Genomic DNA, 10,422 nt, shown 5'->3' with positions numbered 1-10,422 from the left:
GCTCAGATATCGTTTCACAAATAATATTCAAAGATGAATATTCCAATGCCTACTTAAATTAGACTCAATGAAACTACCAAATGTAACCTGTTTCATTTGCTGATGAATTGACCAGATTAGCATTGCCTGTGCATATAATTTTGCAACGGGAGATGACTATTGATATGTTTAAACAAAGAAGATACCACTTGATGAAATTTTGCATTTTTATTGAAGCTACACAAGAAATTGTTCAAACAACTAAAAACGATCAATCAGCAAAATATTATCAGCTCCAGGCTGCTACCGGTAGAGACAAGTCATGTACTGCCCAAGCAATTATCCATCCATCTACCCATTCTATCTCTTGTGTCAGTATCAACCCCCGGTACAAATCGAAACTAACGTAGATCCATGTGGTCCCGTCTTATAAGAAATGCAGTCGAACAGTCAACTTCCATATCAAATTGTTTCATCCTTTCAAGCCACGTCTGGTTTCCTGTCTAATTCGACATTTAATTACATGTGCTGAAGCTTCCCATTCCAGAAGACGTAGAATGTCGAAATGTAGCTGCTCTCCACTTCGAGCAAGTGAAAAGATGGCTGCCGTAGACTCGCAGCCGAGCCTGCGCACCGCTTCTAGACATTATTCTTCCGCAACGACGCGTCAGATATCATACAATATATCAATTCATCAACAAAAATTAAAAATATGATATTTGAAATATGGTTTCGTGTTTTGTTTCTACATAATTTGGCTATATTGAACTATCAACGTACACCAACCTGTAGCATGATGGTCCTTCAATGACGGACTATATTTTGTATATTACGTCAATACAGAGACTTGCACAAGCTCTAGAACTCTGGACAAACTATCAGAATGGACTTAAAAAGTTCCAATTATCGAAAAATACACCCGTTGATTTTAATATAAGATTGAATCGTGCTTTGGTAGATTTCATTGTGTGATGAATTGAGTTGGTCTTGTATCAAATTAAACATCAGCTGCTTCAAGACCAACTCAATTCATCACCCCGTGAAATCGACCAAAGCAAGATTCAATGCTTAAAACAAGCAACTTTGTAAGAAAATCATTAACAACAAAACCGTTTTTGTTACTGACAAAAAAGTGAAACAAAACATTCTCATGAGAGAGAAATTGATTCCAGTATATCATGCACCGATTCCTTAAGCCGGAAACTTCCTGTGAGGAACTCTTCAACGATCGATTCTTTTGAACTCGTATTGGCGGTTTTGCCTTCACCGTCTAACACTTTTTCAGCTCTCCGAAATTGATCTTTGAACGGAAGTTGTTCCTCTATGTATTTTGTTTTGAGATGGCCCCAGTCGTCCACCATTTTGTAGTATCCCAGCTTAAGCCTCGTTTTGATGCCATCTTCCCATTGGTCCTGACCAGCCTCGTAACTTACTGCTAAGTTTGTCACAAGTTTAAGCCATTCGATTGAGGGGTCGTCAGCAAGGATATCTGTCGGAAATTAAATAGCAAGGTAATAAGAAAAATGCTTCAATCATTTCTTTATCAGGATTGTATATTTTACATTCATTTTATTTTCAGAATATTTGCCCACCTATTTGGTATAAGTTACTCCTAATATCATTAAAACTGCAGCATAAACGGAAATGTTTCCCTTCAATATTGTCATTGTTTAATGATAATCCCATTATGTCGGTATTGTCAAACATGGAGATCGGGGAAAATAACACACCGTTACCGGTACCACAATAAAAAACTGTTGAGTTTTCACCCTACCAAAAATTGCCATACAGTTTATATATATATTACAAAGCAACGCACCTTTTCTGTAAGTGAGCTCCTCTTAACCGCAAGTTAAACCAATAACGTCTCAATCTTTTAATGACATACAGATATAGTCGCATATCTTAATAATAAATAAAAACGAAATGGTAGAATACAACAAAACCTATTTTAGTGACGTCCTCTCCGTTAATCTTGGCTAGCAGCATAAGGCTATTTCATAAATATGCTAAGTTGTTTAACATGTTATCGTGCAATAAGAAAAAGTAATACCTTGGATGTCAATATACCATACCTGGCTCTACAGCAACCTCTGACGTCACATCATTCCAGAAAATGTCGTATCTCTTCACCAAGGTGGCGCTATCGTGAAAAAATTTATAAGAAATAGACTTTTTTGCATATTTTATCATTCACAGATAAACACAACTAGAAACAGAGAAGTCTGCACAAAAGTTGTAAGGTAACGAAATAATTTAAATGATACATATTTTGTCGTTACCGGTAAGACAAATAGCTGTTTTGTATTGATTACAACAACAGCAAAATTATATACAAATACATGTTTATTCATTCTGAAATTACCGAAAATATATTGAAAGCGATTTTTAAATAGGACTACTTCCCGCACTCGCTTGCTAACATATTCATACGCAAACAGGACCTTTTTATCGAAAAACACATATTCTTTGGTGTGCATATATTATTGAGTCCAAGTTCAGTAAAAAAAAAGTAGTAAAAAATGATATCTTTAACATATGTAACTCTAGAGTTGTTGATAACCTGCATACTACACCAGCGTGAAGTTGGATATTTACTTCAAACATGTCCAATATTAGGCTAGTTTGATATTCAAATGTCACAAAGACAATAGGTTTTATGATTTAAGACTGAAATTTGAGAAAGTGACCGGTGGGCATATTAAGCCTTGGGTATCGTTGATGCCCTTTATGTGTGGATACCTTAGATGATGCCATGTTGTGGTATAGGTGTTAAAAAAGCGACCTCCATCACAGCATTGGACCAGTCTAATAATGAGCTAGTCCCGTATGGAATAAGTAAACAACTCCAGTCTGATGGAAACTACTAGTAACTCTGATGATACACCTCATGTTCCGGTCTACCTACTTTGGCTAGCGAAGATGAATACATAATGTAAGTCAATGATGGAAGATACAGATAAGTAGATTGCGTCAACAGATGATGGTGCCTATTAATGACACTTAAAAGTGTCATATCACTGAAACGTCAAACACCTGGACATGGAAGCATGACACTCACACGGGTCGCCTTATTCTGACAACGAGTTAAGGAAGGGTGCATAAGGAGATGCCACAGACAAAAATACATTGTAAAGATAGAAAAGAAAGGAAACAATATCAAGTCACACGTTTTGCAATGGCTACAGCAGATAAAATTCTTTAACCAAAAGCAACATTAAGAAAAAATCTGCAAAACAAATACAAAAACTCAACACATAGCAAATTTTCATTTAGTATCATTTTACAATAATCTGACACTTGTGATAATCCCTAAGGGTTTATGGTCTTACTGTATCGAGATTTTTCGATGAACTCCACCGACCGGGATCTTCCCTCGTATTACTACCAGCTCCTTCTCGTCGTTATTGGTATGTGTCGCCGTGTCACTGTTAGACCGACAGCTAAGAAGTTGTACGTCATCATTTGACTCAAACTTTCCAATTGGTTTCCGGCTATCCTTGAAATATAATTCCGTCATTTCCGGTATCATCTGAACTACAAAGCCCTTGATGGCACTTCCATTTGTTGACGTCATATTGACTGAAATGTTGACATATGAAGAATGAATAAAAACAAAAGTTGAAAACAATGACAAATATCAGCATAAATACATTACGAATCGTCCACTTGCGATGTTTTTTCATGTCTCACTGTGATATCTGGCTCTCCATATGTCACTGTGATATCTGGTTTTCCATATGTCATTGTGATATCTGGTTGTCCATATGTCACTGTGATATTTGGCTGTCCATATGTCACGGTGATATCTGGCTGTCCACATGTCACTGTGATATCTGGCTGTCCATATGTCACTGTGATATCTGACTGTCCATATATCACTGTGATATCTGGTTGTCCATATGTCACTGTGATATCTGGCTGTCCATATGTCACTGTGATATCTGGCTCTCCATATGTCACTGTGATATTTGGCTGTCCCTATGTCACTGTGATATCTGGCTGTCCATAGGTCACTGTGATATCTGGCTGTCCATCTGGCACTGTGATATCTGACTGTCCATATATCACTGTGAGATCTGGTTGTCCATATGTCACTGTGATATTTGGCTGTCCCTATGTCACTGTGATATCTGGCTCTCCATATGTCACTGTGATATTTGGCTGTCCATATGTCACGGGGATATCTGGCTGTCCACATGTCACTGGGATATCTGGCTGTCCATATGACACAGGGATATCTGGCTGTCCATATGTCACTTTGATATCTGACTCTCCATATGTCACTGTGATATCTGACTCTCAATATGTCACTGTGATATCTGGCGGTCCATATGTCACTGTGATATCTGACTCTCAATATCTCACTGTGATATCTGGCTGTCCATATTTCACTGTAATATTTTGCTGTCCATATTTCACTGTGATATCTGGTTTTCCATATGTCACTGTGATATCTGGCGTCTATATGTCACTGTGATATCTGACTGTCCATATGTCACTGTGATATCTGTCTGTCCATATGTCACTGTGATATCTGACTCTCAATATCTCACTGTGATATCTGGCTGTCCATATGTCTCTGTGATATTTGGCTGTCCATATGTCACGGGGATATCTGGCTGTCCACATGTCACTGTGATATCTGGCTCTCCATATGTCACTGTGATATTTGGCTGTCCCTATGTCACTGTGATATCTGGCTGTCCACATGTCACTGTGATATCTGGCTGTCCACATGTCACTGGGATATCTGGCTGTCCATATGTCACTGTAATATCTGGCTGTCCATATGTCACTGTAATATCTGGCTGTCCATATGTCACTGTAATATCTGGCTGTCCATATGTCACTGCGATATCTGACTGTCCATATGTCACTGTGATATCTGACTCTCAATATGTCACTGTGATATCTGGCTGTCCATATATCACTGTGATATCTGGCTCCTCATATGTCACTGTGATATCTGGCGCTCCATATGTCACTGTGATATATGGCTGTCCATATGTCACTGTGATATCTGACTGTCCATATGTCACTGTGATATCTGGCGTCCACATGTCACTGTGATATCTGGCGCTCCATCTGTCACTGTGATATCTGGCTGTCCATATGTCACTGTGATATCTGGCTCTACATATGTCACTGTGATATCTGGCGTCCATATGTCACTGTGATATCTGGCGTCCATATGTCACTGTGATATCTGGCGTCTATATGTCACTGTGATATCTGACTGTCCATATGTCACTGTGATATCTGGCTGTCCATATCACGAAGAAGAGTTTTGAATCAATTACTCGTGTGTTTTTTTTTTATTTTGTTGTTCCAAAGACCAAAGTAATAATTACAGAGACAGACTTATTATTGTAGAAACTGATAATTATGAATTGTTAGAATATAGATATACGTGTTGTCATTTCTAAATGTCATTCATATCGACTATGAATGCCAACTGTAAGCAGCCAAATGCTTAAATGAGAGCAAATAAATGTTCCTTGTACAAAAGTGTAGATATTTAAGCAATAAACTGCATAGATGTGGCAGACCAACTGGTATAACTGCCACATGTGTCACAGACAAACTGAATGGTGCGCGCTAGCGCACCATAATAAGTTTGTCTATGACATATTTGGCAGTTATACCAGTTGGTCTGCCACATCTATGCAGTTTATTGGTTATATCTATATTTCCATAATGAGAATTCGCAATTTTTTTTATGTCTTTTCCAAATTTCAAATTACCCACTTATTACCGTCAGGTCAGGTCAGTATCTATAACGGCACAAAGATAACAGCTGACGTCATGCGCTATTTCCCATACAAAATTGAAAAGACTCCGCAACTTTCGTTAATAATTCATTTGATTTTGATTTATATATATATCATATTCTCGATTCATAAATAGTAACAAATGACATTTTGTAAGTAACTAATCAAGTGTCGTAAAACATTTTCTGATTTTATTGCGACCTATATCCGGCGCACGCACTCAACGGAAGCCCGCAGTAATCAGGTCAGAGTTATATTTGCGGTTCGGCATGTTGTCGATGTTGATCGTGCAACCGGAGAAAGTTGAATTGGTGAAAAATCCAGGCGTAAAATTGATTGTTGATCTCACAGACACTTGAGACAGGCAGCTGGTGTTAGGGATCAAAGCAGAAGATACCGATAAGTTCGGTAGTGACACTGTTAATTCGCTCGGAGGTGCAAAGACCAACTTCAGTTATAGTCTCATAAGATGAAGCTGCTATTGGCAGTACCATAGTAGTAATATAGAAGGGCTTTGCCACACCAAATGTAAATATATAGATATACAGACCCGTGCACGTTCGCTGTTCCATCTTAGACGCAAACGGTACGGAAGTGCTACGCAACGGTACGGAAGTGCTACGCAACGGTACGGAAGTGCTACGCAAATGGTACGGAAATGGTACGCAAGTGCTACGCAAACGGTACGAAAATGGTACGCATGTGCTACGCAAATGGTACGGGAGTGTTACGCAAACGGTACGGAAGTGCTACGGATGACGCTTACAAACGGTGATTCGGTTGTGGCGACAGGAACGGGTTTACATAAAAAGCGGAAGCATATTATATATCTACAACGAAACGAACATACCCACAATGCATAAGAAAAAACGTCAGTACACTGTAGGCTACCAGGATCGAGGCACATAAGAATGATTTAAATTTTGCCATTTCGTTTGCATAATGGATGAGTGTGAAACAAACAGAAATGTCTCGTGATTTATAAAGATAAAGGTCGATCAAATATTGGTACATCACAAAGACCTGACGTACGCTAACAGATCAACGCGACACACAGATAAGGTACATTTGTATGGTGAGAAGTATTTCCAACTGCTTACCGAATAAAAGACTAATATTGACAGTAAGTAAACTTGTTACGGTTTTTTTAACGAGAAACGTAATAATTAATAAGCCTAACAATAATAATAAAAAAAAAATGATATAATTTCAAACTCCTGTGTTAAGGATCCAGTACCTCTATTTCTACTTTTTATATCGTCTGTAATACTTCCATACACTTTTAGATTTTTCGTGGGATTTGGAGACCGATACTGTGCTTAATTATTAGTACATGCAAATACATGCATCGGAGATTTGAAATGTATACATGTTATACCATGTCTATTAATCAAATTTCATTCACACATAAACAGTTTTTTTTTTTTTTTAACATCTTTTATTTTATTACGAAAATGTAGTTGATTCTTGTTTAAATATACATTGTACGTGTAAATTGTTACGGGAGTTATTATATATATATATATTCAGTTTGAAAGGCAAGCTCGTGCATGTAGTAAACTATAATGAATAAGAAAAATAATATTTACTAAATATATGTAACTTTTACCTTCATGAGATGTATCTTTATCGATCATAAAAATGTAGGTATCTATACTGACTTTTCTACAGGTAAATCTTACCCGTCTGAATCCTGGTACTGGAGAAACTATGACTGTCTTGCACACCCTGAGGGGGTGTACTACAGAGGGTATAGAGGTCTGATGTCAGATAACATAGGGACTGATGAGACCAAGTCAAACTTCAATATATCGACAATATGTATTTCTTCGTTTGTACATGTACGTTTGTACCTAAGCAGGCGTGGATCAAGGAGGGTGTGGGCTTAGGGCGATAGCTTCCTGATCAGGGTCCAGGGGCAATTAGTCATGGTAGAGTAGAGCAAAGCAAAAGGGAGTGGGTAGGGGGGAGGGGGTGTATTTAATCACATTTATCACTCATTTATAACATTTTTCCCTTGTGGGGGGGGGGGGGGGGTATACATCCATATCTATGTGAGGATGTTCACAATTTCTTGTCTCTAGTTCCACATGAAAACGTTATGGCGTTGAGGGAAGATGATGACCTTTTCCTGAAATTTCAAGTTAACGAGTCTCCATAATTAAGTAATTTTTCGTGAAACTGGTGATTGGGAATGGTACCGCACACAAAATGTTTGCTTTAAAGTATACGTCTCTGACCGTTGTCAGACTTTTTATAGACAACACCACAATAGATGAGTGGCAAAACTACGTAACATTTTGGTTGTCTGTGCTCATTACATGTAAGTGTAAGTGCTACAATATTTCATATTTTGTCAAACATGTACGTAGCCTCATCGCCTGGTTCAAGTTCAAGTTCTTTATTACTCTGAGTCGTTCGACTCACCAGTTACAAAATAACAAAATTTGTGATATTAACTGTGCAAAATACAAAATAACATTACACACACTCACAACACAATTACAAGTGCAACTATACCTATTTATAATAATTAGGTTCCTCTCGAATTTGCAAATTTTATATATTTCCCTAAGTTCGTTATTTCTTTTGTATTTTTCACACTCAATAATCCTTTCAATTTAAATATGCTTGGCTTTTTAATATAATAAGTTTTCAAAACAATTGCTCGCAAATCAGAATGACATGATCTTCAACATCATCTAAATTACAAACATTACACACTCGACGATTCAATGTTTTGATATCGCCCTTTTTCTAATTTTAAGTTATGAGGCGTTTGTTTTTTTATTACTTTCAGATATTCTTTTTGTATGGGTTTACGCAGGTAGTTTTGTAGATGAAAATGATCGTAAATATATCTATACAAATTTGCTTTGGGGCATATTATATTTTTTTCTGCACATTATTCTCTAAAAATATCAATAAACCTTTCTTTAAATAATTAATAAATCTTGTTGTCGTTAATATGATATTTCCAAATATACCCTAGGCCAGATTAATCCCAGTCTCTGATGCATACTGTCCACTGTGTAACTTGCTAAAGGCGCTAAGTGGTACTTATTGGTCAGCTGCAAAAGGTCAATTATCTTTTTCATTGAAACATGTAAGTTCATAGGTACACTAGCCCGGAACCGCTTGACTGATTTTTGACATCTTTATAATTACCACACACATAGAGGGCACTCCGTTAACAAACTTACTATAGACAGAGACGTATTGTAATATATACGTCTCTGCTATAGACAATAAGGAATCACGCTCTATTTTCTCAGGAACTCAGTCACATGATGACAATAAAGTTTTCTTCATAATGATTTTTTTTAATGATTACTGAAAAATATCATCATTTTCAAGAATCTGATATGAAAAGTTTGTTCCGTATTAGGGTTAGTATTCAACCTTGCTCGATGATAACAGAACTCATGATAGATTATTTAAAATTAGGAATTCCAAGTTAAATATTAGTTTACCTTGGTTAAGGCAATGTTGTGAAATGAAATTGTGTCTGGGGCTGTTATTTGCTGATCGAGGGACAGCCAAAGTATTTTACCTGTAGGTTTTTACCTGGAACTGATTTACCTGTATACAGCTGTACGTGATTGATAGACAATGAACTGGATAAATTGACATGGACTTAATTGCCTTGAAATCACAGAATGTGACCTCGATCAGAATCAAATGTGACCTCAGGTGAATGGTCAATGTATTATTTAGTTTTTATTTATTCACTCCGACACACTTACGTGTGTAACAAGAGGTCACATACATATAGTAAGTATGATACATGGCGTGTGATGTACACAATTACAACATTGTACATAGCATAGATACATATAGAAGTACACAAATAGTACAGAAATTAAGTTAATATTTTTTCAAGCTTTTCTATGAATTTACAAAGTTTTGTGTGAATTTTTACATTAAATATATTAAACAATCCTTGCATTTTTAATTGACTTGGATAAGTGAAATAATATTTTGGTATATATTTCTCTCTTAGACATTTAACTAAAACACTTTCACATATAAATAAGTAATGAAATTCATCTCCAATGTACAAATTACATAATGTACAGGTTCTTTCTTGACGAGGAATACCTAACCATCTTCCTTTTTCTATGGGTAAATGCATATTGCAAGAACGGAATTTACACATTATTTTCCTATCATTTGTATTAAGTTTAATTAAATATTTTTCTTGTTCAAACTTTGTCTTTAATATTGAATATGTTTGTCCTCTAGAGGAGTTAAGAATATTATCAAACCATTTCTGTATAAATTGATCCTTCAGTCTACTTTTCACAAGCCTCTTAATTTCGTCTTTTGAAAAAGAACATGTAGATTGATAGTACCACACATAGTTCAGGCCAGTTTGAGAAAAAATATCTTTAACATATGCGAGCCATTTAAATAACATAGTTCCATTTTCATGTAATGTATACATAAGCTTATAAATAGTACTTGATAACTTACTAGAGGTAATCAACTTATGCCAGAATACTATTATTCTACATTTAATTTCGATGTCTAGTGGGTATCTTCCAAGCTCACCATAAACAATGAAATTTGGTGTACTTTTTCTTACATTTAGTATATATTTACAAAATTGAAGATGGATTTTTTCTATAATATTTGTGTTTTCAAAACCCCATATTTCTGATGAATA

General features: G+C 36.3%; 1 protein-coding gene across 1 annotated transcript in view; it reads right to left on the bottom strand.

The window, feature by feature from the left end:
• The window catches only part of LOC110460876, a 14,194-nt gene continuing 3,772 nt past the window's right edge, over positions 1–10,422 (bottom strand). Inside the window, exons 2-4 of the mRNA XM_021514072.1 lie at positions 3,312–3,561; positions 2,055–2,122; positions 1–1,468 (exon numbers count right to left, since the gene is read on the bottom strand). Of these exons, the coding sequence (XP_021369747.1) occupies positions 1,128–1,468; positions 2,055–2,122; positions 3,312–3,561 (659 nt within the window). The 3' untranslated portion in view covers positions 1–1,127. The remainder of the gene's footprint in view (positions 1,469–2,054; positions 2,123–3,311; positions 3,562–10,422) is intronic.

This window comes from Mizuhopecten yessoensis, unplaced genomic scaffold (genome assembly GCF_002113885.1).
Source record: "Mizuhopecten yessoensis strain PY_sf001 unplaced genomic scaffold, ASM211388v2 scaffold10509, whole genome shotgun sequence".
NCBI lineage: Eukaryota > Metazoa > Mollusca > Bivalvia > Pectinida > Pectinidae > Mizuhopecten > Mizuhopecten yessoensis.
The sequence above is the reverse complement of the archived record's forward strand: the minus strand, read 5'-3'. Positions and strand labels throughout refer to the sequence as shown.